At 63.8% G+C, this 25,888-nt stretch overlaps 5 protein-coding genes across 10 annotated transcripts in view; 1 reads left to right on the forward strand and 4 right to left on the reverse strand.

Moving 5' to 3' along the window:
* Nucleotides 1–12,332, reverse strand: part of CTNND1 (catenin delta 1) — a 30,323-nt gene extending 17,991 nt beyond the window's left edge. For 5 of the 6 annotated variants that reach the window (XM_051622401.1, XM_051622403.1, XM_051622402.1 and 2 more), the window contains exon 1: nucleotides 12,100–12,189. The gene's annotated coding sequence lies outside the window, so the exon portion shown is untranslated. Of the gene's footprint in view, nucleotides 1–12,099 lie in introns of all 6 variants that reach the window. The other variant, XM_051622404.1, reaches the window with a different exon arrangement.
* Nucleotides 11,386–19,047, reverse strand: LOC127385267 (collagen alpha-1(I) chain-like). The gene is made up of 3 exons (XM_051620901.1): nucleotides 18,338–19,047; nucleotides 18,188–18,236; nucleotides 11,386–12,540 (listed from the first exon to the last, which is right to left on the reverse strand). The coding sequence occupies exons 1-3, from the start codon at nucleotides 19,045–19,047 to the stop codon at nucleotides 11,386–11,388; spliced, it is 1,914 nt and encodes a 637-aa protein (XP_051476861.1).
* Nucleotides 19,048–20,238: 1,191 nt separating this feature from the next.
* Nucleotides 20,239–21,459, reverse strand: SELENOH (selenoprotein H). Its single transcript, XM_051621302.1, has 5 exons — nucleotides 21,343–21,459; nucleotides 20,914–21,096; nucleotides 20,691–20,836; nucleotides 20,500–20,610; nucleotides 20,239–20,428 (listed from the first exon to the last, which is right to left on the reverse strand). Exons 2-4 carry the CDS (start codon nucleotides 21,075–21,077, stop codon nucleotides 20,510–20,512), a joined length of 411 nt encoding a protein of 136 aa, XP_051477262.1. The 5' UTR covers nucleotides 21,078–21,096; nucleotides 21,343–21,459; the 3' UTR covers nucleotides 20,239–20,428; nucleotides 20,500–20,509.
* Nucleotides 21,460–21,708: 249 nt separating this feature from the next.
* Nucleotides 21,709–23,855, reverse strand: TMX2 (thioredoxin related transmembrane protein 2). Its single transcript, XM_051620695.1, has 8 exons — nucleotides 23,627–23,855; nucleotides 23,048–23,108; nucleotides 22,770–22,883; nucleotides 22,578–22,654; nucleotides 22,400–22,506; nucleotides 22,262–22,327; nucleotides 22,043–22,172; nucleotides 21,709–21,949 (listed from the first exon to the last, which is right to left on the reverse strand). Exons 1-8 carry the CDS (start codon nucleotides 23,813–23,815, stop codon nucleotides 21,803–21,805), a joined length of 891 nt encoding a protein of 296 aa, XP_051476655.1. The 5' UTR covers nucleotides 23,816–23,855; the 3' UTR covers nucleotides 21,709–21,802.
* Nucleotides 23,856–24,045: 190 nt separating this feature from the next.
* MED19 (mediator complex subunit 19) lies at nucleotides 24,046–25,698 on the forward strand. Its single transcript, XM_051620696.1, has 5 exons — nucleotides 24,046–24,256; nucleotides 24,595–24,851; nucleotides 24,938–25,034; nucleotides 25,123–25,217; nucleotides 25,348–25,698. The coding sequence occupies exons 1-5, from the start codon at nucleotides 24,070–24,072 to the stop codon at nucleotides 25,414–25,416; spliced, it is 705 nt and encodes a 234-aa protein (XP_051476656.1). The 5' UTR covers nucleotides 24,046–24,069; the 3' UTR covers nucleotides 25,417–25,698.
* Nucleotides 25,699–25,888: the final 190 nt, after the last annotated feature.

Here is a 25,888-nt window from a genome sequence, read left to right on the forward strand (position 1 = left end):
CTCAGGCAGCCTCAGTACTGAGCAGTGAGCAAAAAGACCAGCAGGGATTGCCTCTGAGGAAAGGCACGGAGAGACAGCAGCCCCAGCAGATTCCTCCAGCCCTGCATGGCTGCCAGGCAGGCCCTGGGGCAGCCAGCAACAGCCCCAGGTCCCCGCCTCTGTGAATCCCTTGGGAACATGGCTCAGAGAATGCGGACACTAACAATGAAATTTGCAGGGCCTCAGATAAGGGGCCACAGCAGCCATTTCCTTCCTGTCCCTTCCACAGGGAGTAAACACAACAGCAGGGGGAAGGAACAGGACAGGTCCCCCCGCCAGCCAGCTCTCCATGTCCCCTTGCACTCACAAATGTCTCTGCAGGCCAGGCAGGAGGAAGTGTGGGGTCACACACAGGCTTCCCCCCTTCTCCTTTGAGCCACCAAGTCAGAGCAGAAAGCCTCAGGGAGAGGAGGCAGCCAAAGGGCTTCTGGGGGGTCTGTCCCACCAGGGCAGCCAGAGGAGGGGCTGGGGTCCCCAGCAAGGGGAGCCCATGGCCCTGCAGACCCCTTGACACTGACTGGCTGACACTCAAGGGTGGGCACCTGAGGGTCTCTCCACAGGATCAGGCCCTGACAAGCAGTGGGGCAGCTACTCTTTGGAGGGTCTGGAGCCTGCCCTGAGCAGCAGGCACTGCTCCATCACAGGTGAGAGGTGCCAGCAGTCCGAGATACCCACTGCCCGGGAAGCTCTCCCAGCTTTCCTCCTGGGGCCTCCACCATCAGGACACTCCACCTCCCTCCCTCTGCTCTTGTTCCAGCCATCCAGTTTTCATCGATCCAGGATTAAGGACATAATTCCAGCGAGGCAGTGCCAGGTGCAGAGGCTGCCCCAGCACCACGCCGGGATGGAGCGCGGTGTCCCCAGCAGCCACCCAGCCCACGCTCCTGGACAGGAACCTGCCCCAAACCCCCCGTCATGCCTCACACGCCAGCACCTCGGGGACAGGGGCTTCCTGGGGGCAGCACAGCCCCATGGCACCTCCCAACACTGATCATCTCCAAGGCAAGACTGAGAGGGGAGGGAAGGAGCCTCAGCTCGGCAGCCTGACCAGGCCAGCCAGCAAGCAGCTTGTGACAGCCCCGAGCCAAGGCCTCCACATCCCGCAAGGGTGAAATTCCAGGGATCGCTTTGCACCCATTCCCCCCTCCTCCTCCCCAGCCTCTGAAGATACAACTACAGAGCATTTTTCCAAAGCCAGACCCTGACCATACTTGAGGACGGCTGCATGAAAGCCTTTTCATCATGAGAGGCACTTGCTGACACACCCGTTACTTAAAAACCCCAGCAAGCCAAAAATATTTCGGCTGGCTCAGTTCAGGGCAAAATAAAAAGACTGAAGACAAAGCACACCCTGGAGTAGCTTCTGCCCCAGGGCAGAAGCACCAGAGCACTTGCCCTGTGGCTATCAGCAAGAGGGGACCCCCAGGGACCAACACAGCTGCCCAGAGAGCTTTACCTCCAAATTCCTCTGGCCTTATTTCATCTCCCAACTTCCTGGCACCAGCACAACCCTGTGCTGCACCCAGATGTCCTGCAGTCAAAGCAGGTCCACCAGAGGGAACTCCAACACACTGAGAAGGGTCCCCTGGAGCCACGGCTCGCACACAGAGCTTTGCCCTGCAGGTACCCACCACCACCTTCCTGGTTGGACTAAAGGCTTGGTAGTACCCAGAAAAACACCCTGAGCCCAAACCAGGCCCTCCAGAGCCCTTCCACTGCAGTCAGCTTTAAGATGGCACATTTTTCCAAGTTCCTGTGCCCCTGCTTCTCCAGGGAACCGCCTTGCCCAAAACCAAATCCTTTGCCTGGAAAAACAACTTCCAGGGCCAAACCACATCCATACCTACCCAGAGTTCACCTGCACCCTCCTCTGCCAGAGGATGGAGTTCAGGCCTTGAAGGCTCCCCACAGGAGTGCTTCCCTGTCAGCCATGGAAAGATAAACCCCGGGGCCCAGACCAAGCCAGCAGATGGGGAATTGCAAACCACAGGCCAGGGAGAAGGACAAGATCCAGCAGATAAGAGGGGAGGCTTGACAGGCAGCACAGGGATCTCCAGCACACAGCCCTCTCCCTGGGTCTTTCCAAGTACTTGCTCCAGCACTGCTCTGAGTCCCCAGAGAATTATCAGCCAATGGTCCTGGGATCCCTGGAGCTACGGCCACTCCCTCAGCATGGAATATTTTGGGCAAAGTTCAACCCAAGCACCTACAAAGCCAGGAACTGCTCCAGCTCCCTGCTAAGAGACACACCATGGACTCACTCCCAACAGCTCCCAGCGGGGAGAGGGGATAGAATCACATCGGCTCCAGCTGCCAAGCACCAGCCTCCCTGCAGCTCTACAACTTGTGTCCCATGGACACCTGTCAAGCAAGTGGCAAGGTTTGTCACCAGAGCCAGACACCCCCCCACACCCTTGCTGCTGTGAGGCATGAGCAAAGCAGCTCTTCTCCTCCAGCATGTCACCATCAGGCACAACCAGAGCCAGGGGAGACCTGGCCCCTCACCCTGGCTGCACCCCTGTGGGGACACCAGGAGCTCCCCAAGCCAAAACTCCCTGCCGGACTGACACAGAAGGAGACACTGTCCGAGGAACTTGCTCAGCTCCACAGTCCCCAGCTAGACAAGAACAATGCCAGGGTTGCTCAAATAGTTGGCCTTACCCTATCAACCTAAGGGACTGAGGCGAGTGAGCTGCCCACATGCTCTGCAAAAGCAAAAACAGCTCTCAGCACCAGATCCCCCATCATCGAGAGAGAGGAAACAACAAATTCCACTGGTTCCAGTTGCCTACCATGATGCACTTAGGAAAAACAGAAACCCCATGAATAATTCAAGCCTGCAACAATTGTCGGAGTGCTTGCAGTGCATTACACTTGCTCGATCTGCACAGGTTCACAGCCCTGCTAATACACCACAGGCTTCTGGTCAGTCTCAATTAGCTAAAAAATAAATTAGCCAACATCTTTGGCATCTTTCCAGCCCTCTAAGCACAGGGTTCCAGCTCTCACAGCAGTCCTTAGACCTCAGCCTGCCCAAGGCAGCAAGCACTAAGGCTGCCTCCGGTTCAGGAGGGCACAGCAGCCCTCGGGCCACAGGGGAAGTGGGACAAGGGATGGTGGGCAGGAGCTCCCACGTCCTTGTGTGGACAATAGAGAGTTTTGGCCCTGGAGGGGCCACCCTGGAGGCAGGAATGTGCCCACCCCTGTGCTGCCAGCCCCCTCCACACAGCAGGGAGGGACCCACCTGCCCAGGCGGACACGTCCTCACTTCCCAGCTGTGCCAGACACCTCGCTCAGGCTCCTCAGCCCACTCTGCCCCAGCCCCCTTGAGCCCCACTCCAGGGCAGAGGCTTCATCCACCTTCTTGGCCCCAGCCCCGACAGACAGGGCTCTCCCAGGAGGCACAGTATGGAGCCACCACGGACTCTGGACTTTTGGACTCCCCAGGAGGGAAAGGGCTGCTCCTGGGACACCGCCCTGGGCACCAACCTGCCTCAGCCCTGCCCCACAGCCCGGGGGAGCCGTGCCCAGTGTCCTGCCCCAAGGAACTCCCAGGAGTGGCAACAGGACAAGATCTGCTCACTTCCACCCACCAGGTCCAACTGGCTGGGCTGGCAGCAGGACAGCCACTGCTCTGCCTGGCCTGCCCCCAGCACCGGGACCGAGGCCACGCCGAGAAAGCTGCCCTGAGCGGGGAGCTACCTGCCCAGCAAGCAGGGACACTGCACCACACCTTATAAGGGAGCGGCCTGTAGCCAGCCAGGATAAGGAGGGAGATAAGGGCAGGGTGGGGCTGCTGTGAGGAGGATGAGGAAGCAGGAGGGGAGGAAGCAGGCCTGTGTGTCAGTCCCCCCAGCAAGGGCAGGGGGGCCAGGAATGCACGATACCTATCAGCCCAAAGGACGGGTCTGGACACAGCTGGGATTGAGAAACAGTGGCCAAGCCAGCCTGGCCTGGCCAAGGTCACCAGATCGGGGCACGGCGGGTGATCCCCTGGAGAAGGGATGTGTCCCTGACCCAGGCTGCGTCTTCAGATCGGTGCCATTTGCCACACCAGCAGGACGAGGGGGGAGAGGCAGCCAAGCGGGGCCAGTGGGAGGAAGGAGCAGCATGAGGCCGGCCACAGAGAGCAAGGCTTGTTCTGCTGGAATGCCAGCAATCCGGCTGCAGGGCAGCTGCGCTCCCGGGCAGGCAAGGGGGGCCACTGGCCCCCTCCTAAGCAGCCAGGGAGGATCCTGACCTCCGGGCAGGCCGGGGAAGCGCTGGCTGCAGCCGGGCCCAGGGTGACGGGTCCCCCAGCAGCACCTTCCAGCAGGAAGGCAGCCAAGCCAGCGGGCTCCAGGCAGACAGGGCCCACCCGCAGCTCCTGGGCACCCCGCTGCACCCGAGAGGCCGCAGCAGCCCTCCTGCCGGGTGCCCCCCGCTCGGGACGCACCGAGGCGGGGCCCCGGCACCTCTCCCACCGAGCGGGCACCAACCCCCGGTCCGCAGCCAGCCCCCGGGCCCGGGAGGTTCACGTGCTGGGAGCCCTCCGGCCGCACAAAGGCGGCTCTCTCATCTCTGTGGGAATTCGCAGCTGAGGCTCAGCAGGGACAAAGGGATTTCACAGGCACATCCCGGCGGCCGGCTGCCCTCCCCCGGCCTTCCCGCTTCCTGTCACGGCAGCGCCAGGCCTCGGGGCCGCCGCAGCAAACACCCCGAGCCGGGGGCTGGGAACGGGGCCAGAGCCGTCCCGGGCAGCCCGCGGGCTCCCGCAGCCCGAGGGGCCGGCAGGGCTTGGCTGGAGCCGCTGTGCCAAGGCCAGCGCTGCCCCCGGCCCAGCCCCCCGGCTCGTGTCCTTCACCCCCCGCCCGGCGGGACCAGCCACCTCCCTCCCGCAGGGAGAGCAAACACCCGCCGGGCCCTGCAGAGATAAGGCCACTCGAGCCAAGCGCAGGGAGCAAAGTCCCCTCGGCTCAACCAGCACCACAGGCCCTGCCTCCCCTGGAGCCCGGGAGGGGGGCCAAGGGGACGGCAGGCGGGGTGAAGCTGCTCGGGAACCCCCTCCCCAGGGCAGACTGAGCTTCTCAAGGGCTCACATCTGCTGCTGGCTGCCCTCAAGCAGAGGCTGCAGCCCGGTGGGCAGAATTCCCAGTGGGATTAAAGGAAGCCTCCCTCCACGGCAGCACGGGCACCCGCAGCCAGCTGCCACCCCGGGAGCCCCAGCCAGCAGAGACGAGGCAGGACTCTGTGCCAGCCCCGCACCCAGCTCAGGGCGCTCCTGCAGCTCGGATCCCTCCTCCCAGGGAAGCCACTTGAGATCATTTCCCCTTCCAACACCTGCAGCCAGGCTGGGCCCAGCTCCTCTGCTCTGACCAGTGCACAAAGGCCCAGGGGACTGCAGGAACAGAAGGATCACACCAGCAACATGGGACCTGCACCACCAGGCTCATCCAGAGAGCACCCAGCCCAGCCTCCCTTACCCACCTTCCCCAGAAGAAGCATTCAAGTCACTAAGGACCCACGACCAGCAACATGGAGAAGAGCAGGAGACCCCCACTCACTCCAACGCCAGGTGGGGTCTTTTGTCCCCCAGCCCATGGGAGAGCAGGGACTCTAGGGGCAGCCAGGGCCCTTCCCTCTGCCAGACACAGCACACACCTCTCCCCTCCCAGGCTGAGCAAACAGGCAGTGAAGTAATGCTAGGTACGGGAGAGGCAAGGAGGGGATTGCCAAGATGAAGCCAAGCAGCTCGAGGGAGCCGCCCAGGAGGAGAGGGACCCCCAGCCCTGCCCTCGCCAGCCCAGACTCCCCCAGCAGGTAGGGCAGCCGGCAGGCTGAGTCACAGCTCCAGTCACCAGGGGGCTGGGCCAAAAACCCCAGCTCCATTTGGTATGACCTCATCAGGTGCCCTGCTCTCTAATTGCACGCGTATGTCTGTGCTGCAGAGGGCTTCGAGGGCCCTGCCAAGAGGAGTAATGAGTGGGTGAAGGAAAGCCACTGGAGAGGCATCAGGCAAGAGCCAGGGCCTGAACCACAGCTGGGGGTGGGGAAGGGGGCTGCTGCCTGGCCAACGGGCTGTGGCAGTCACAGCAAGTCCCCTGCAGAGCTCCAAGCCCCCTCAGTGCCCATGGCCATGCTGGCAGGAGCCAGTGCTCATACACAGCAGCAAGGGACAAACAAGACAGCAGGCCAGGCCATGCTCAGAGGGACAGAATTACTCCATCCCACCCCAGCCCCTGCCCAAATTGTTTGCCAGTGCCACATCTGGCTACTGCTCCCCCAACCTGCTCACTGAGAAGTGGCTTCCCAGGCTGCTGCATGGGCCAAAGGGAAGGAAACCTGCCTTTCCTGGTCAGACAGGAGATGACATCGTGACTTCCCTTTCCCGTAAGCTTCTAAACACGACGTCCTGCCAAGGGCCACTCCCCACCGCCCCCGGCCCGCATGCAGACACCCTGGAACCAGGCCGGGAACACCAGGGACAGGCACCACCACCAGCCTGGCTGCACCAACCAGAAGGTCAGCATGGTCCACCCAGGAGACCAGATGCCCACCCAGCTTGCTGGAAGCATCCTGCCTCCAGGGAACACACATGAGGACTCTTTGTCCATGGTGGTATCAGACTCCTGTCCAGGGCTAGGAGTATCCTACAGGCAGAGAGTGGAAGAAGCTGTTTTGCAACCCCCTGCGGACACAGCTGTGCCCATCGTGCCCTACAGGTAGGCCTGATACCTGCAGAGCTAAGGAGATACCAACACTAACTCCAACACAACATCTGCTTGCTAAGACCACAAGTGAGAGTGCTCTGCTGCCCTCCAGCCTCCCCTTACACCTCAATTGCTCTGCACAACCCCACAGGTAAGCGGGCACACACAGACAGGGACACTGGCACTCTGTGGTGTTCCCAAGGCTCTCAGAGGCAGGATGGGGACATTCCCAGGAAGCCAAGCCACAAGTCCCCGTCGTGGCTGAGCAGCTTTGCTCCTCAGGCCCAACCAACTGCCCTGCCCAGGGCAGCTCCTCTTACTACCAAAGGAAAGAGAACAGAGAAGGGAAGTGGTTTTCCACCTGAGCCAGCTGCTGAAGACACTGTGCAGAGACCAAGGGAGAGCAGGTTTCCCCATTTGCCAGACCAGTGTGTTGTGACAGGGAGCTGCAGGGCCCTGGGAGCTCCCTCCAGCAGGTAAGGGCAGAGAAACCCAGAGAAGCAGAGAGGAAGGTGGGCTGCAAAGCCAGCCTCCCCACATCAGAGAGGATTTCTCCCCAAAGCACCCCCTGGCCATCCTGTCCCGCACCAGACCCTGGCTAGCACCGGGGGGTGACAGCTCTCCCCCGAGGGGAGCAGCCAGGCGAGCAGCACGGCGTGCCGCGGCACGCTCCCAGGAATGTGCTGCCGCGCTGGGCAAGGGGCCTGCCGGCAGCAGGCAAACGCGGCGCTGACCCACCCTTCCAGGTCAGAAAAACCTGTCTTTGCAGTTCGAGACACTGCCTCCCTCCCTCCCACGGCAGCTGCCCACACGTGGGCTACCTTGCACTGCCATCACCCCTCTGGAGGAGCTGGCAGCACCAGCAGGGAAGCAGCAGAGGGATCTGGGGCTCTTTGCAAAAGAAACCAGCCCAAGCAGATGGGGGCAAGAGGAAAGCACGTCAGCTGAGGACAGAGACACCTTCCTCCTCCTGGCCAGGGTGGGAATCGGTTCTCCATATTCTTCTACTCTGAGGTCACCTCATTCCCTGATAGGAGCGTATACACCCACCCCAGGTAATGGCTCTCCTCCCCAGGAGGTGCTTCTGCAGTTAAAAAAGCCCTGTGAGGTGCATGGGGAGAGCAGCTCCTCCTGCTCCCACTGCAGGCAGCCCTCCTCCACACTCCTGAGGAAGTGGCAGGGGCAGGTGAGGCTCTGGCTGCTTCCAGGTCCTGGCACCCCAGAAGGGCTGGCAGCAGGAAGCTGGTGAACTCTGAGCAGTGTTTGCAGTAACTGGGGCCAACACCCCAAGAGTAGGAACTGTCATGGCTGGCGGCACAGCAACAGTCCCTGCTCCCACACAGCTGATCTGGCACAGGGCTGACACCCAAGCTGCCCACCTAGCACAGACAGGATGCCCTCACATCAACCCTGGAGATGTTTATAAAGCACACACAGGACTGCACAACCACCCCAGCCAGGCTAAAGGGGAGCGTTCTCAGGGTTCACCCCCCTACCCCGACCCTTCACCTGCCTGTGCTGAAAATCCAGTCACCCCTGGCCTGGACAAGCACCCCACTGAGACTGTTTTGCCAAGGATTTCAGCCAGCCAGGATGCCTGTACTGACACCCCAGCAGCACCCAACAGCCTCAGAGCCACCCCCCATTGTCTGCTACACCAGAAGGCAGGGCTGTGGTTTCACGAAGTAAATCCTGCTCTCCCATCAGCACAAACACCCCAGCAATGAGCTGTTGAAAATAAACACATGGGGGAAGTGCTCAGCCTTCAGGTCCCCAGGCCCAGGCTAGCACAAGCATTTTTGCAGCACGAAGTCACCACAGACATGCAGCACAATGTTAGGGACATCTCCCTAGAGGCAGAGGAGCTGGTGTGGAGGCAGGCTGCGGGGCAGCCAAGACTATTCATTCCCACCCTCTAGCCCAGGGCCCATGCACGCTGCAAGTCCCACTGGGCTGGAAGCAGCAGATGAAGGCAGAGGTGACCAGCACCCCAGTCAAGGGTTCAGCCATGCTGGCACCACGCCTGGCAGCCTGTGCTCCTGAGTCACCAGTGTGCCCCTGCACCCAGCAGCCACCTCCACGCCCCAGAGCTTTCAGCCCAAACGAAGAAGCTGGATCCTCAGGAGAAAACTCTTGCTTCCTCCACAGGGAAACAGAGCAGCTCTGCAGGGGAATCACCCAACAACCACTGCCACCCCACTGCACAGGCTGAGCTTGCACAGGAACACAAAGGAGCAAACCCCTCCATGGTCAGTGCTGTGGGGCATGCAGCAGCCGGTGCAGAAGGACAGGCAGGGCTGTGCTGAGCAGCCAGCAGCCTCCTCATGTGGGAAGGAAGGGGGATTATCAACAGGCACAAGACAGGCAGGAGCCAGACAGACTCATCAGCCCGCTGCTGGGACTTTCCAGTGCAAGAACCAGCTCTAAGGAAACGGTTCCCCTGCCCCCAAACAGCCTCCTTGGATGGCAAGAAACAAAGAGAAGGTTGTGGCCACCTTAGGGAACTTGAGGACTTTGGTCAAAAGCCCGTAAATCCAGCCCCCATCCAACAGCCTTGGGCCAAGACACATTCCTGCACTTGGTGCCAGAGGACAACCTCCTCCGCCTGCCAAGCCCTGTGTCACACACAGGGGAGCCGCCCAAATCACCCAACAGGTTTGGGTCTTGTCACCACATCCCAGCAACACCTGTTGCCTTTTATGGACCCAAACCAGCCTCACAGTTCTGCTCCTCACTGGTGGTCAGGCAGGCATGGGGGAAACAGCCAGGCTGCAGAGACCTGGGGTCTCAGAGCCAGGAGAACTCCATACCTCCCTGGAGCCAGCACCACTGACTGCAGCCTTGGAAAAAGGGCTCTGTGCTTGCCAGCAGTAAATGACAGTTACCAGGGGTTTTTGGGAAGAGAAACCAAGAGATTTAACCAGCACTCTTGCCTAAGGTTAGTCACTGGTAACCTATTTTGAGAAGCCAACAGCCTTCCAGGCATGATCCAAGCTATGCTATTATTTTCTGGATGTCCTAAAGCCACCCCTCAGTGCAGATGCAATGGACCAAGGCTTATCTCTATAAGAGAGGCTGTAAGAGGGAAGAGATCAGAGGCAATCCAGAGACAGACACTGGCTGCGTGGTCTGGGCTGGACCGTTCCTCTGACTCCCAGCCCATCTTCAGGGAAGCGATGGCCTCAAGGGCTCCCCAACCACAGCAATCAGGGCCTGACCTCCCTGTCAGAAGGGAGGAGGCTCACCCCTCCACGGCAGCCCCAGCAAGCCCAGCACACTCCACTAAGTAAGCACTTTCATCCACCCACCCCTTCCAGGAAGACTCCATGCAAGATTCCAGCAAATGCTGCACATCAGAGGACAGCCACTTGCATGTGACAAGAGTCCTGGCCAAGTCCAGTCAAGCAGAAGGAGAACAGCATTTTTATAACTGCCTTTTCACACACACACCCCCCCTTTAAACTGCACAAATAAGCACTGACAAGTAAGAGAAACTGCCTCAACTGTGATGGGAGCAGGATGGAGCAAGGCAGGGTAACTGTGAGAACACAAAGAATTCCCCTGCCTGGGCTCCTCCCAGCACAGGGCTTCCCACAGACCTGGTGGATGCTGCCCTGCTCCTCTGGCCAGAGGCCAGCCAGCCCCAGACCCCTCACGTACAGCAGCACATGCTGCAGACACCAGGAACAGGACCGGGAGGCTGCAAGTCACCAGCCAGCTGCCTGCCCCACCTCCCCACATCCAGGAGAGCTTCTTGGAAGAGGAAGAGCAAGGCTCAGAAATGAAAGCTTTGAAGACAAGCTGCAACCATGGACTACAGGATTCACAGAGAACCTGTGTCCTGAGCTCCCTCTACTCCCTGCAGAGTGAAGACAAACTTGTTCTTGATTCCACACTAAGAACTGGGCAGCCGAGTCCAACAGCATCCGCACAGTGCAGAGGGGACATCAGATGGACCTGCAGGCAGCTGTAGCTGGACACCACCACAATGCTCCACGTGCCCAGGCAATCCCAGGCACACTCAGATGCTCTCCTCCAGCTCACCTGCACAGACAAGGCTGGGTGCCACAGCCCTGGGACAGAGGCCTTCAGCCCCTGCCACAGGCCTCCCAGATAATGCCCCATTACGCCCATCATCACCAGCTCCATGGAACAGCTCAGGCAACAAGCCCTTGCTGGAGAGGGAGGCACCTCCAGGAGGTCCACCCTCTCTACAACAATCAGAGGAAGCTTTGTTGTCCAGGCTCCCTCACTCAAAGCCCAGGGCCATAACGGAGGTGCCCTGCTTCCCTTCCGCGAGGCAGGCCAGCCTGCCTGTGCCTCACGGATGCCAGAAGCCCTCACGACAGAGGCCAAGCCAAACTTCTGAGCATTCTACCCTAAGCTCTCTGGGACACTCTAAGGAGAAAAGGGAGCGCCCACATTGCAGGAGAAAGCAACGCTGCGGAAGGTCACTGACTCCTCGCACAAAAGGCACAGGGCAGGGGGAGGCATCTAAGCTGTCGGCAAATGACAGCGTGGCCGTGGGGAGCTGCAGAGAAAGCCTCCGGCCGAGCCCCGGCCCTGCCCGCAGCGGGGTCCTGCCTCCCCTGGAAGCGCCTCGGTGTCACTTCTTACCGGCGACCGCGGCAGGCGGGTCTGTCGGGCTGCCCCGAGCTCAGAGCCATTCCGTGAAGGGACCGGCCGCGACAGGCGCGGAGCCGCCTGCTCCCCCGCACACTTGACTCTCCCCGGGCACGCCAGCCCGTCCCCGCCAGAACAAAGGCGCGGGCGAACCAGACACCAGGGGATGAGCCCGTCCTCGGCCAGGACGAGGCCGCCCCGGCTCGCCCCACGCTGCCGCCGGGGCAGAACCGAAGGCTCGGGCCGTGCCCCGGCCGAGCCCTCGCGGCGGAGCCGAGCGCGACCCCGCACAAAGGGGAGCGGCAGGGCCCGCCGGTGCCGGCCGCGGGAAGCTGGCACAAGGGCCCCCTTTGTTCCGTGCAGGGAGAGCGGCGGAGGCGGCGGCCGGCACCGTGGGGGGGAGGGAGCGGGGCGGCCGCCTGGCCCCGCCGCCTTTGTGTCGCTCCCCGCGGGCTGCGGGCGGGCCGGGCCCCGCCAGCGCCCCCGCCAGGGCCGGGCACCACCACCCCGGCCGGTCCCGCGGGGCGCGGCCCCGCCTGGAGCCCGGCTCCCGGGCAGCGGCACGTCTCCCGGGGCCCAGCGCCAGCCGGCCCCGGTAGGAGAGCGCGGCGGCCCCGACGGGAGCGCCACAGCGCGGGCCGGCCCGCCCCTCTCCTGCCGCGGGGGCAGAGGCGCCCGGCAGCAGCCGGCAATACCGGCTGCCCTCCCTCCCCTTCCCTGGGCCAGCGGCGCCGAGAGCAGGACTCACCGTGGCCGGGCTCCTCTGCGGCGGGCGGGGGCCGGTCCCGCCCCGGGGTGGCGGCACAGCCGCCCGGAGCCCGCAGGGACCCGCGGGGGCGGCGAGGCTCCCAGCGAGCGGCGGCTGCTGCGGGCGGCGGCCCGGGTCCCGCCGAGCCGAGCCGGGCCGGGCCGTGCCGGGGCGGCGGAGCGGAGCCGAGCGGAGGGTCGGGCGGGCCGTGCGCCCCGCGCCGCTCCCGCACCTAAAATGGAAGTTGCTCCGGCGGGGCGGGGCGGGCTCCGCCCCCTGCGTCACGCGCCCCGCGCCAGCGGGGCGGGGTTCCCCGGAGGCACGCGCGGGCGGGGGTCCCGCGGGCGCTGCCCGGTGGGGTTTGTCCCGTGGGGGCTGCCCCAGGGTGTGCGTGTTTCCCCACTCGGGGTCTGCCTCTTCGGAGCGGAGACTCCTCCCCGCCTGTCCCGACAGAGAGCGGGGGGAGACGCGTGACTCCACCCAGCGTGGAATTGGCCCAGAAGCGGGACTCGGGGGGCGGGGGGGACAGGCTGCAGACCCACCTGGAGGGTCGCCCTCACCCCTCCTGGCTCCGGGGAGCCTGCGCTGGTTGGAGCCCACCAACGCCCGTCCTGGGGGAGCACCAGAGCCCCCCAGCCAGGAGCTTACTCCGGGTGGATCCTGACCCCGTGCCCCCACCACCGTGTCCCATGGGCACCTTCCCCCAAGGCCACACGTGGGGGGACACAGCCAGTGGCAGGGACAGGCGTGCTGCCCAGGGGTCACCTGAAGCCCGCCATTGAGGGGATCGTGGTTGAGGCAACGTGGACAGAGACATGGGATGGGAGATTTAAATATGAGGTTTACTAATTGCAACTAATCCAGGCAGATAAATGTAACCCCAGAATGAGGAGCGCTCTGGGAGGGAGCAGGGCCATGTCCCAGGGCTGGCCACTGCTGCTCCGTGGCTCTGGATGAGAGACGAGGACAGGCAGGAGGCTGCTGCAAGCAGCCATGCACCTGCCCCTTGGTGCTGGAGGATTTCCCCTTCCCCAAGGAGAGGGGATGCAGAGTCTGCCCCATTCCATGTCACCTGCTGCTCACCTGGAAGAGGTCTGGATCCAGGTCCCCGGAGGTGACAGTCCTGCCTTGTCTCTGGGCTGGCAGGATTCTGGCACTGGGGAGAATCCTGCCTGCTCCTGATTGCCAAACTATTGGTGAGACAATGACAAGAGGAAAAGAGTTGAGGAAGGTTTTGGGTGGGGACAGGTGATTCTTGGGGTAAATATGCATTACTTGGTGAGGCGAGGAGAGAGGAGGCGGGGGAGATGGATCACAGCCTGCCCGTGTCTGGGGAGGGTCATCGCCCAGCGGGGTGGGGTTCGATACGGGTGCACAAGGTGTCATGACGAGAAACGAGATTCAGTGCATGTGTAGGGCACATGTGAAGGGAGATTATTGGGGTGAGGCACCCTAAAATCCTCCTCGATGTCTGATTTGTAGAACAGGTCATCCAGCCTGCTGCCTGTGAGGGGCAGGGAGATCTGGACCCCACTGGTCCCTGGGAGGAGGGAGGCTTCTCCATCCCACTGCTGGGATCCCAGACCTTCTCCCTTCACTCCTTCATTCTCACTGTCACCCAACACGAATGAGTTGGGCCCCCTGTGGCCCTGTGCCTTGAGAACTGCTCCCAGACAACAGATAACACTCTGCTGCCCTCCCCTCCTCTTCACCCACAGAGGGAGGGGGGTGGAGGGGTCCACTGAGTCTTGAGGACAAGGAGGGAGAAGAGGTGCACTTGCAAGTTGTTCTGGGAAGAAAATTCCTTGCCTGTCTCTCCCAGGAATTTCTGACACTTCTGACAGGACAGCTCTCTCTCAGAGAAAAGGTGTCCAGGACACTGCTGTTCCTGACACAGGCAGCAGGTATGGGGCTGCTGGTGCAGAGCCCGGGGCAGCCTCTGCTGCGCCTGGGATGCAGCCGCATTGTTGCTGTTTCGATCAGCCCAGAAATGTAACAGCCTTTAAAGTCTTGAGTTTCTTCAAAGATTAAACGCAGCGCTGTGAACACGCCTCTGCTGGCTCCCAGCTGGAGTTGGAGTCGGACCTCTTTGAAGCCGGGTGAGCTCTTGTCCTGAGGGCCATGGGATGGAGCTGGGCAGGGTCTATCGGTGCTGTCAGCCCCGGGCCCAGCCCTGCCCCAGCAGCACGCCCGCTGCTGCACGCGCACCTCTGAAGCAGCCTGAACCCTGATCCTCGGCTCACCTACTGCGGGTCATGCTCTTGTTTGAATACAACTACTGTGGCAGAGGTGTCCATCCCACTGCTTCCTGGGAAGAAGAGATAGATGTGTCACTCGCATGGAAAGATTTGCCCTCTTTTGCAGTAATTAGGTGTAATAACATCTTGCACATCCCCTTTCATCCCGCAGCGCTGCTGATGCCTTATCCAGACGAGATGCCCAGAAAATGCAGCTCCCACCAGAACAGAGCAAGACAACTTGTTTACAGACAGAGCAGAGCTCCTCGCTGCAGGGCAGGAGGAAGGGGAGGCTGCTGACTCCGGGCCCAGAGCGGTGGTTCAGAGATGGCCTGCATTGTTCTAAATCAGCACAACACGGCACTTCCGCAGCCCTTTTCCTATGGGAATCCTGACAGGTTGTTGTCCTCCCCCTGCACGAGGGGGAGGCAGCAGGAGAGTGAAAACTCCTCCATCAGACACCAGCACTAAAGGGGAGGAGGGAAGCTGGGGCTGCCAGAACTTTTCAGGTCCACTTGAAGACACCAGTCAGTAAAGCAGTTCCACAGCCCACCCAACACTTTCCCAGAGCAGTGTCCAGCAGCTCCAGGAGCTCGGTGGGGCACTGAGGCAGAGGACAGTGTGGTGCCTGCCTCCTGCCCAGCTCCAGACCTGCCCGCTGTCCACCTTTGAGGTCTGACCTGGCTGCATCCCATCATGCCCTTGGACTCTTAGATTCCTGTCACACCTTTTGCTCAAATGTGCAGAAGACTGAAGTGTGCATCAAAATCCCTTTCCCTCCCAGCCCCACAATGGTCTCTCGCTACTTATAGTCTCTTCCTCTTTCCACCTCCAGATCTTTTCCCAGCCACAGACCTTTGTCTTCACCCTTCCCTCCTGTGGCAGTTGCAGCAAAGTGTGTGGCACCTCCCAGGGACACAGAGGCAGCTCCTGCACAACAGTCTAACAACAGAAGCAAAAGAGGACATTGCTGGAAAGCAATTGTGGCTGTCAGTGAGACCCAAGATGAGAATTTCCTTTCTCTTACAGAAACCAGCTCAGAATCTGCTGAGTTGGGAGACAGGGGGAAGACATGACTTGTCCTGGCCTCTCTTCCCTCGGCTGCAAAGGGAGCCTGGACCAGTGCTGCACATCTAGGCTACCCACAGACTGAGCTGCACTCCCGCCCCAGCGAATCCCACCAGAAGATAAACCCGGCTCAACATTCCCCATCCACTGAGTCACACAGGGCTGAGCCCATCCACCCAAGGTCAGGAGGCCCGGCTCAGCAAAGCCAGGGCTGTGCCTCAGGGATCCAGCCTCTGAACCCCTGGAGGTGGACAGGGATTCATGGTCTGACGCGTTATGCTGGCGTGGTGGCAGGAGCTACAGTCGTGTATTTTAGCCAGGAAATGCAGACATTGGTGTTTAGAGAGAGGAGTCAATGGGACCAAAGGGTGTCAGTGCTTTTTCCAGCATAGATTATTTGTCTTTGAGCACTAGTAAAAGTTACACTCATAAAAGGCCTCTTCTATGTATCTACAATGGGACTGTTTGCTGCTATTGCCAGGTCATATATCAGTAAATTTTAAGGGCAGAGAAGGCTACTGGCGAAGAGCGAAAGGCAGCACAGCAGCTGCGGGGGTGCAGGGGAGGAGAGAGCTCTGTGTGACAGAGATTGGTGCTGTCACCTCTGTGAGCTACCAAAACTGCCCCAAAACCACAGAAACACAAAACCTGTTGCCTGTGCTGAACCTGGGGGGACAGCTCCCTGAGCCTGCTAGGAGGGAGCATCTTCCGGGAGAGCTGAGACCAGCCCACAGGCCCATCCACCACCCCCAGCCCACTGCCTGCTCTGCCCTGATTGCAGGGAAAGTGACATCCATCCCTTCCCACACTTGCCTCCAGCTCTACTCACTGCCACCGGACATGCTGGGTTGTCCCTGGCTCGGCTCTGCTCCTGGCTGCAGGGCTGCCTCTGCAGGACATTGGGAGCCCACCATCCACAGGGGACCCACGAGCCAGATTAGCACCTGAGACACCTTCCAGGTTAAAAACTCTTTCTGCAGGACAAGGAGGTCCATGTGGCAAGGGTGGACTCTGCCCTTCCACAGGGGAATGCGTGGGAGCCGTTTTGCACGGCATGAGCACGAATGGTGCCTCTGGAGCTGAGGGACTTTGTTCCCTCTGTCAGCTCCAGACCCCCTGTGCTTCCCGCCAGGGGTGCAGGATGTGCGTGTGCCCCTTGTCTGAGGAGGTGGCTGCAGGACCAGCTCTCCACTCCTCCTGTGGACAGAAGAGCTGCTGGCAGCCCTGTGTCCCAGCACAGGGCGCAGACACGGGTCACTCACCCTGCCTCTGGGATGGCCTCAGGAATGGGAAGACAGACACAGAGGGACACAGAGGGGAAGGAAGAGCCTGGCCATGCCTTGGCGTCCTCCCTGGGTGGACAGGCAAGTGTGGCTTGTCCTCCACAGCCAGAGCAAGGCAACCGGATGAGCACCTCGCTCCGAGCCTGGGAGGGGATTTCTCAAGCCACATGACAGGGAGGAGCAGAGACGCCAGGCACTTCTCCTAAGGACTAGTGCTCTTGGTGGAGCCAGTGAGGCAAGGGCAGCCCCTCCACCTCCTTTTGCAGCGGGGTCATACAGACACTGGGCAAGCTTGGACATGGGCAGCAAGTCCTGTCCTGCAGTCAGCACCAAAGACTGGAGCTTCTCCAGTGCTTGGGACACTGCCTCACCTGCTGATTGCAGGGTGAAGTCCTCTGCTATCAGTGCCTTGAGATTTCATTCTGCTTCACCTCGGTTCTGTGTCTTTCCCTTGACATCTCTGCCCCCGTCAGCTCACCCAGCTGGAAGGTGATTTCCACTGCTGTCCCCTCACTTGCAGGCTCCCTGTCACAGCACCCACTGGCACCTTGGCCTTGGCTGGAGAGGAAGGGGTTTTCCTCTTAGCTTCACTTCTGATCCCCACACAATGAACGCCCCTCTTCCTACCCAGGCATGACACAAAATAATGGAAGTCCAGAGAGCTCAGATGTCCTAGGGCCAGCTGTGTCTCCTCTGCAGGGTTGTGGAGGTCTTCTCTGTGGCTGAAGTTGCTTCCCATGGGGAGCCTTCCAGGGCATGGGGGCTGATGTAGACAGCAGGCTGAGGACTGATTTAAAAACATGAGGCAGCAGTAGTCAGGCTCTGAAGGCAGGCACGCTCCTCAGTCACTATCTAGATCCATCCACTCACAGGAATACAGGTTTTCCAAGTGACAGCTCCAATCACTGTAATTCTAAAAGATTGCAAGGGGTGGGAGAAGAAACAGTGCTGTTTTTCTTCTATTTTTATGAGCATATGATAGCACTTTGATACAAAATTACGTGTTTTGCTGTATCCCTTGGCATTTACGGCCAGGCTCCAAGCCACCCGAGGGCAGTGGAAATCCTGCCACGAACCTCAGAGTCGCTGGCCCAGGCTCATCTCCAGGAACTTTCTTTCTTGATTTGTGTCCATTTTGCATGCAGCAAAAATGGAGGAAAAAAGCACCCTCACATGTCAAAGCAGATGAAAACCCATCTGCAAAGCCAAGGAAAGTACCAGAGGATGATATTGCATTTGAAAACTTTGTAGGTTTAAAATCTACAGCGTCATTTAGACTCGTATTTTTCTGCAGCTCCTGAAATGTCCACCCACTTTGGTTGTTTGTAAGAAGAGCTAATATCTCCAGGCAATTGGGCTGGGATGGTTATAATTGCTGTTCATGTGTGTGGAGTGACTGACGCAGATGTTTTTACAATGGATGCTTTATCAAGTGACAAAATACTTTCAAACTAAGTAGGCACCATCCTTCGTGTGAAGGACGGCTTCCAAAATACCCACCATCAGCCTCTCTCTTTCTGCCCGGCTCCTCCCAAGAGGAGCCAGCGCGCTGGGAAAACGGGCAGGGCCACAACAGGTTTTGGAAATCGCAAACGAGGCCCAGCACAGGGCACTGAACTAACGCGCTCCAGGGCCAGCCTGCTCACTCACCAGCTGCAGCATCCCTCAGCGCCTGCGCCAGGCCCCAAGCGGGACGCCAGCTCCCAACGAGCCGCCAGCTTCCTCCTCCAGGTGCCGGGCAGCGCGGACGGGGCCCGAGGGGGATGGCCGGGCGCCCTGAGGCGGCAGAGCCGGCCAGGGCCCGGCCCCGCGCCCCCCCCCACCCCAGCCCCCCGCAATGGCGGCCAGGCCGCCGCCCGCAGCCTCCCCGCCCTCGCGCCCTCCCGCCACAATCCGCGCCGCACCCCGATTGGCTGGCGGGGCGCGATTGGCAGCTGGGGGGGCCAATAGCGGGGCCAGGGCTGGGCGGGGCGGAAGCCGGGCGGGGCGGCGGGCGCGAGGCGCGGGCGGCGAGGCGAGGCGCGGGGCCGCTCCCGCCGCAGGTACGTGCGGGCCGGGCCGGGCCGGGCTGCGGGGCTCGCCTCGGGCTCCAGACCCGCCCGTCGTCCCTCCGACAGCGCCGTGGGCGGCGCCCTCTGGTGGCCGCTGGGCCGCGGCACGGGCACGTGGGGCGAGACCCGCACACGGGAGGGGCGCGGGGCTCCGCGGAGCGTGGCAGAGACACGGCCCCTTGCGTGGCTGCGGGGGCGACGCAGGACGCGCCTGCCCCCCGGTCCCGCGCAGGCCCTGCCGCAGCCCGGTGCCAAGCCGCTCGGGGCAGCCCTAAGCGGCGGAGCGGGCTGTCCCCGCAGGGCACCCATGAGCTCTTCGTCGGCCACCCCGAGGCTGCTGTACCGCAGCACCCGCTTGCTCCGCACGGCCTTCCAGCACCTCCACCAGCAGCAGCAGCGAGCCGATGTCTTCTGCGACGTGGTCCTGCAGGCTGAAGGTGAGCGGGCAGCACGGCCCGGCGGCGCGGGGGGCCCAGCCCCTCCCAGAGGGTCAGGGCGAGCAGGGGGGACCGCAGGGCGGTGACAGCCACTGTTGCGTTGCAGGCGAGGCAGTGGTGGCCCACTGCTGCGTCCTCTCCGTCTGCAGCCCCTTCTTCATGGAGCAGCTGGGCCGGGAGCTGCCCCCCCAGGGCGGCAGGGTGGTGCTGGAGCTGGGGGGGCTGAAGATCGGGGTGCTGCGCAAGCTGGTGCGCTTCCTCTACACCGCCGAGCTGGAGGCCACGCGGGAGGAGGTGCAGGAGGTGCTGGCAGCCGCCCGCCGCCTCCGCGTTACCGAGCTGGAGTCCCTGCAGCTCCGGGGAGGTCGCCTGGTGCGGCCAGGACCCCCGCGGCAGCTGGACCGCTCCTGCCTGCACGCCCCCCGGCACAGCTCCCCTGGGGTGGCGTGCGGCAGGGCTGACCCCCGGGGGGCTGGCATCCCCTCCAGGAGCACTGGTGTGTCCCCTGGGACCACCGGCATCTCCCTGCAGGGGCAGCCGTGCTCCCCAGGGACTGCGCCCACCGGCCCCGGCCCTGTGGGACGGGTGAAGTTGCGGAAGGTGGAGAGTGGGGGGCGCTGGGAGGTGGTGCGGGAGAGGCAGCCTGTCAGCACCCTGGCAGTGGGCAATGGGGGGATGGCAGAACTGTGCCCCCCCCCGGACGTGGGGACTGTGGGGCAGGGAGGCAGGCGCTCCCCCCCCTGCTGGTCCTCCCAGAGGAAGCAGAGTCGGGTGCCCCGCACGCCCCAGCAGGGCTGTGGGCAGGCCGTGCTCCCAGGGGACACCCCCAGTGACCCCCAGGAGGAGGAGGTGGACGTGGGGGCAGCAGAGCCGTGCTTGCCCCCTGGCACCATCTGTGTCTGGCCATGCCCCTCCTCCTCTGAGTCAGACCAGGAGGTGGATGTCCTCACCTAAGGGGGGTGTGCCCCCCTCCCGGCTGCCTGTACCCCTGGCAGGGCTGCCCCCACCCCAGGTGAAGGGGCCGCACGCGTGGCATCAAAATAAAGTGCTGGAGCTGGCCGACTTGTACCATGTGGCTGCCGAGCTTTATTGTGGAACAGCAGGAAGTCGAGGGGACGCAGGGGGAGCCGGGGGCTCAGTGGTGGCTGCCCGCAGTGGAGCTGCAGCATCAGAGACAGGACTGGGGCTGGCGGGTGCCCCCCACTTCATCCTGCCTCTTCATGGATGCTCACACTGTGGGTGCTGGTTCCGGCCTGGCTCGGGGGAGAGAGCGGGTGGTGTGTGGTCCATGTCCCCATCCCCTCCTGTCCCCAGCCTCACTCACCTGGTCCCCTCTATGCCAAGCTGCTCTTCAGGGCTTCCACCACGGCCTCCGGCTGGGGGAATTTCAGCTTGCGGGGGGGCCCCTTGGCGATGCCGCTCCACAGCTCCACAGCTGGGGACAAGGGGACACGGGCCAGGGATGCCGGGAGCCCCGCACCGCCGCCCCTCGCCCCGCCCCAGCCCCGCACTCACTGCTGCCGTCCTCCTTCACCAGGGACACCTCGAAGCTGTTCCTGCGCGGCGGGCGGGGGTTGATGTCCACGGGGAGGTGGGCCAGGGCCCCGCGCAGGGCCTCGCTCACCGCCGCCGCGTTCCGCCCGAACACCCGTCAGCTCTTGCTGGAGGGAGACGCGGGGTCAGCGCCGGGGCCGGCACCGGTGCACCCCAGGAGCCCCCCGGGCGGTGTCCGGCTCACCAGTGCTCGATGACGACGCGGGGCCCGGTGCCCTGCGGGCTGCCGGTGTCCCCCGGGCTGGCCTCGCCCTGAGCCCGGGCCCGCTTCTGCGGGGCCCGCGCCTCCTCCGGAGCCTCGGCCGCAGCCGGCTGCGGGGCTGCGCGCTTCCTGCGGCGGGGAGCCATCCTGGCGAGAACCGCGGGGCTGCGCGGGAGGGAACCCGGGGGGCCGGGGGTAAAAACGGTGGGATACCCGGGACCCCTCTATTGCGGGGGGAGAAGGGTCCTCACAGGGATCCTGCTTCGGGAGGGGATCAGGAAAGGGAGAGGAGTCCCGGGAACGCCGCTCTGGAGGAGCGGGCGAGCAGGGGGTCCCGGGGATACCGTCCCGGGAACAGGGCAGGCGCCGCCCCCCGGGCCCCGCCGCCCCCCGGGCCCCGCTGCCTCCTACCTGCCGCGCTGCGCCGACCGCGTGCAGGGAGCGCGCGGCGCCGCGCCGGGCCCCGCCACTCGGGCGAGCCGCGGGGGGCGGCGGACGGGGCTGCTGGGGGAGGTGAGCGGCGCCCGGAGCCCGTGGGCCCGCGCCCGTTCCCGCCTGCTCCCGCCGCGCTTCCACGGGGCCCCCTCCCCTCCCGGGTCACGGGGGGGCGCCCGGGCCGCCAGAACAGCCCCCCCCGCAGCGCAGCCCCAGTGGTTCCGCCCGACGCGCCGCCGCCCCGCGCCAGCCAATCAGAGCGCGGCGCCTTCCTGTTGGCCCCGCCCCCGGCCAGCCCCGCCCCCCGGCCAGCCCCGCCCCCCGGCCCCGGTGCAGACACGGTCCCGGTCACGGTCCCTTTATTGTCAGCGATGAGAGGAGCGGTGACCGCCCGGCCCGGGGCCAGGGCGCGACACGGGGCGGCGATGGGCAGCGTCTACTTGTCCTTCTTAGTCTCCGCGGGCTGGGGCCCGGTGGCCGCTGGCGCTCCCAGGGGCTCCTCAGGACCCTCCTCCCGCGACCTCGGCTGTTTCTTGGCCTTCTGGTACAGCTCGTTGAGGTTGAACTCCCGGATCACGTTCTCCTGAGGCCAAGAGGCAGTGCTGGCACCCTTGGCTGCCTGCCAGCCCCCCCTGCCCCCCGGGATGGGGTGTGAGGGCCGGAGCATCCCACGCACCTCAGAGAAGGTCCAGGAGACAGCCCGGCCCTTCTTGTCGATCTGTGGCCGGCGCATGGTCTCTGTCCCGCCCTGGAAGAGGATGAGGGTGGGCAGCTGCTTGGTGAGGGGCGAGGTGCTGACCTTGTACCTGCAGCAGGAAGGGGAGAGGCTGGTGGCAACCCCCAGGCAGCCAGAGGGGAGCCAGGGGCTGTACCCAGCAGGGGTCTCCTCCCAGACCTGGTGCTGACGTCCGTGTACCGGCCAACGTCCACCTTCCCGAAGTGCAGCCCCGCGCAGTTGTACCTGGGGAGGATGGGCTGTGGTGGGGGGCTGGGGGGCAGGCGGCAGCCCTGGACCCACCAGCCCCCCACTCACTTGAGCGAAAGGTCAGCGAAGATGGGGGCAAAGGACTGGCACTCGCTGGACCAGTTGGCAAAGAACTCCACAATCCAGGTCACCCGCTTGTCCCGCTCCAGCTCCTCCTGCCAAGGGGCACAGGGCTCAGTGGGGCAGCAGGCAGAGCCCCCGTGCCTCCCGGGGAGGGGGTACTCACATCGATGGTCTTGTCACTGAAGTACTTGATGTACTCGGGGCCCATGTAGAGGGGCGGCTTGCAGGTCATCAGGAACACTGCAACGACAGCGGCCTGAGCCCCTGCAGCCCCTGGGGAGGAGGCTGCTCCTGCCCTTCAGCAGCCCAGGGGAAGCAGGCAGCCCTCCAGCCCCCTCACTGCTGTGGGCCTCACCTATGCAGAGTGTGAGGTAGAGCAGGCCCATGCGGATGTCGAGGCGGAAGAAGAGGATGGCATTGGCCACTTTACTGAACATGAAGATGTTCCCAATATGCTGCTCCACAGTGACTGGGGAAGGGAGGGAGAGAAGACAGGTCTAGATCCCCCAGACCAGGGGCATCCCGAGCAAGGGGCAGATCTGGTCATCCAGATTCCATCCAGCTCCTTGGGCAAGGCTTCACAGGCAGCCCCATGGCCCCCTGTGCCCACCCCACAGCACAGCCCCAACTCACTGGAGCGTCGGTTCTTCATCATCACGATGGCGCTGAGGAACATGAGGATCTCCACCTCCCGCTGGGACAGGAGACACGGTGTGAGCAGGATGCCCACGGGACCCTGCAGAGCCTGGGAGCAGCCACTGGCGCAGCCGCACCGGCCTCCCACAGCCAGGCTGCTCCCGCCCTGCCTGGCACAGGGACGAGTGGCTGTGCCAGGCTCTGCTGGCCCCAATCCCTGCCAGTTCCCCGCCTCCTCCTGGAGCTCCTCTCCCTCCCGATTCCTGAGGAGGTGACAGCAAGGAGAGGGAGTTACCCCTGCAATGACGGGCATGGGCGCCCATCCTCGCTGGGGCCTGGGGAGCCCCTCAGCAGTGGGAGGGCACCGGCAGGGCAGCGCCAGTGGGTCCTGGGCTTCCTCCCGGTCTCAGCAGGGCCCAGAGGAGGGCCCGGCCCGGGGGTCCGAGGCCCGGCGGACGGTGGGGACAGGACGGGAGCCAGGCCCGGGGGGTGCAGGCCGCGGGGTCAGGCGGGATCGGGCCCGGGGCAGGTCGGGGCCAGACGCGGGGCCCGCGGGGCCAGGCCGGGCCTCCTCACCCAGTCGAAGTCGCAGGGGTTGCCATCCTCCCGCTGCGAGGGCAGCCCGTGGCAGAGCGGCGGGACCTTGCGGACGAGCAGGAAGGCGGTGGCCAGCAGCGCAGAGAGCGGGTAGTAGGGCCGCGCCAGCCAGCGGCACAGCCCCGGCACCGAGTACAGCAGCGCCAGCAGCGGCGCCACCACCGCCATCTTCCCCTGCCCCGCACCGCCCCGCGCCCATTGGCCCGCCCGGCCGCGGGGGGCGGGGCTGCGGCCCCGCTGGCCAATGGCGAGCTGCAGCGTCACATCCTTCCGTTCCCGGCGGACCAATGAGAGGGGAAGAGAGAAGCGGCCAATCGGGAGGCTGTGACCGAGTCTCCCGTAGCAACCGCGGAAGTGGGCGTGGCCCGGGCGGCGCTCGGCCAATCGCGGCGGGGCGGCCCCGCGCGGGGCACGCTGGGAAGATGGAGAACTTCTCGGCGCTGTTCGTGGCGGCGGAGCCCCCGCCCGCCGCCCTGGGCTTCGGGCCCGCCAAGGCGCCCGGCGCCGTGCCCGCCCCGCCCCCCGCCGTGCCCGCCGCGCCGCCGCCGGGCGAGGACGCGGCCCGCAAGGCCGCCGCGGGCCCGTTCTACCTGCTGCGGGAGCTGCCAGGTGCGGGCGGGGCCGCGCGGCGGGGGCGGGCGCCGCTCCCGCCAGTGGGTGCGGCGGAGCGGGGCGCGGCGGGAACTGGCAGCGCGGCGGGCCAATGGGGAGAGGGGCTGGGGGCGGGGCCGCGCTGGGGCTGGGGGGGAATGAGGCCTGGGGGGGGGGGGCCCGAGACCGGGGGTCGCCAGGGCGGGGAGCGGGGCCGGAGGGGCCCGGGGACGTGCGGGCGGGTCTCCGAGGCCTGGGCAGGGGCGGGGAGCGGGGCCCGCGGTCCCTGGTGCCGCGGCGGGGGGGCCCGGCGGGGCGTCAGCTCCTCCCAACCCCGCCGCGGGCTGTCGGTGCAGGCACCACGGAGCTGACGGGCAGCACCAACCTGATCACGCACTACAACCTGGAACACGCCTACAACAAGTTCTGCGGCAAGAAGGTGAAGGAGAAGCTCAGCAACTTCCTCCCTGACTTGCCCGGCATGATCGACCTGCCCGGCTCCCACGACAACAGCAGCCTGCGCTCCCTCATCGAGAAGCCCCCCATCTGCGGCAGCTCCTTCACCCCCCTCACCGGCACGATGCTGACGGGATTCCGCCTCCACGCCGGCCCGGTGAGCCCGGGGCTGGGAGCTGGGGGTGGCCCGAGGGGGCAGGAGGGGCCCAGCCCGGCCTGACCAGCCCTGTCTCCTCTCCCCAGCTGCCCGAGCAGTGCCGGCTCATGCACATCCAGCCACCCAAGAAGAAAAACAAGCACAAGCACAAGCAGAGCCGCACCCAGGATCCCGTCCCCCCAGGTAAGGCTGTGCCTCCCTGCCACAGCCACCCCCTCTCCCATCCAGCCCTGGGGGATGCCCAGCTCATCCAACACTCTTGTTTCTCCAGAAACCCCCTCGGATTCCGACCACAAGAAGAAAAAGAAGAAAAAAGAGGAGGATCCAGAACGGAAGAGGAAGAAGAAAGAGAAGAAGAAAAAGAAGGTGGGTGGGGAGAGCAGGGTCCAGTTCCCAGCATGTGCCCACCCACCCGAGGCAGCAGCCCGGAGCCAGTGAGCTCCCAGGGGTGTTGCTGCTGCAGCTCCCACGGGACGTGTCTGTCCTTCCTCCACAGAACCGGCACAGCCCCGAGCACCCGGGGGTGGGTGGCTCCCAGGCCAGCAGCAGCAGCAGCCTGCGGTGAGGCCTCCCTGGGGACCCCCAACCCACGGAAACAGCTGAGACTGAGCCAGGAGGGACTTGTCCCTTCTGCAGCACTTGGCAGGGGGGCTTGGGCAGGCCTGCCCCCCCCCAGCAGAGAGGACACCCCTGAAGCCCCCAGTGTGCATCATGCAGCCAGCCAGGACCAGGGGACACGGACTCTGCTGGCACTGGGCCTGCCAACCTCCACCTTTTATACCAAAACAACCTGTTCCATTGGGATCTCTCTTTTTTAGTCACCTTTTAATTAAAGTCTCTGCTCTGAGGAGGGGCTGGTGGCTCCTGCAATCCACAGTGAGGCAAGGAGCTGAGACCAGGGGAGTCCCAGGGGTGCTGGGACACCCAAGTGGTGGTTGAGCTCCTGCCCCAGCTCTCAGCCCATCTACCCCCCCTCTCCTGCCCAGGCAGGGGTGGGGTGGAAGGGGCAGAGCTTTGGCTGCTGGGCTGAGGGGCTG

Source organism: Apus apus, chromosome 5 (assembly GCF_020740795.1).
Source record: "Apus apus isolate bApuApu2 chromosome 5, bApuApu2.pri.cur, whole genome shotgun sequence".
Lineage (NCBI taxonomy): Eukaryota > Metazoa > Chordata > Aves > Apodiformes > Apodidae > Apus > Apus apus.

Coding starts and splice junctions, on each gene's coding strand:
- LOC127385267 (XM_051620901.1), bottom strand. CDS start 19,047: ATGGGTGCCCTGCGGGGACAGCCCGCTCCGCCGCTTAGGGCTGCCCCG. Junction 18,237..18,337: donor GCTGAGGGATGCTGCAGCTG/GTGAGTGAGCAG, acceptor CCGTTTTCCCAG/CGCGCTGGCTCCTCTTGGGA. Junction 12,541..18,187: donor CAGAAAGAGAGAGGCTGATG/GTGGGTATTTTG, acceptor CTGTCGGGACAG/GCGGGGAGGAGTCTCCGCTC.
- TMX2 (XM_051620695.1), bottom strand. CDS start 23,815: ATGGCGGTGGTGGCGCCGCTGCTGGCGCTGCTGTACTCGGTGCCGGGG. Junction 22,655..22,769: donor CTACCTCACACTCTGCATAG/GTGAGGCCCACA, acceptor CTGTCGTTGCAG/TGTTCCTGATGACCTGCAAG. Junction 22,328..22,399: donor TTCGCTGACCTTTCGCTCAA/GTGAGTGGGGGG, acceptor CATCCTCCCCAG/GTACAACTGCGCGGGGCTGC.
- MED19 (XM_051620696.1), top strand. CDS start 24,070: ATGGAGAACTTCTCGGCGCTGTTCGTGGCGGCGGAGCCCCCGCCCGCC. Junction 24,257..24,594: donor CCTGCTGCGGGAGCTGCCAG/GTGCGGGCGGGG, acceptor CTGTCGGTGCAG/GCACCACGGAGCTGACGGGC. Junction 25,218..25,347: donor AAGAGAAGAAGAAAAAGAAG/GTGGGTGGGGAG, acceptor CTTCCTCCACAG/AACCGGCACAGCCCCGAGCA.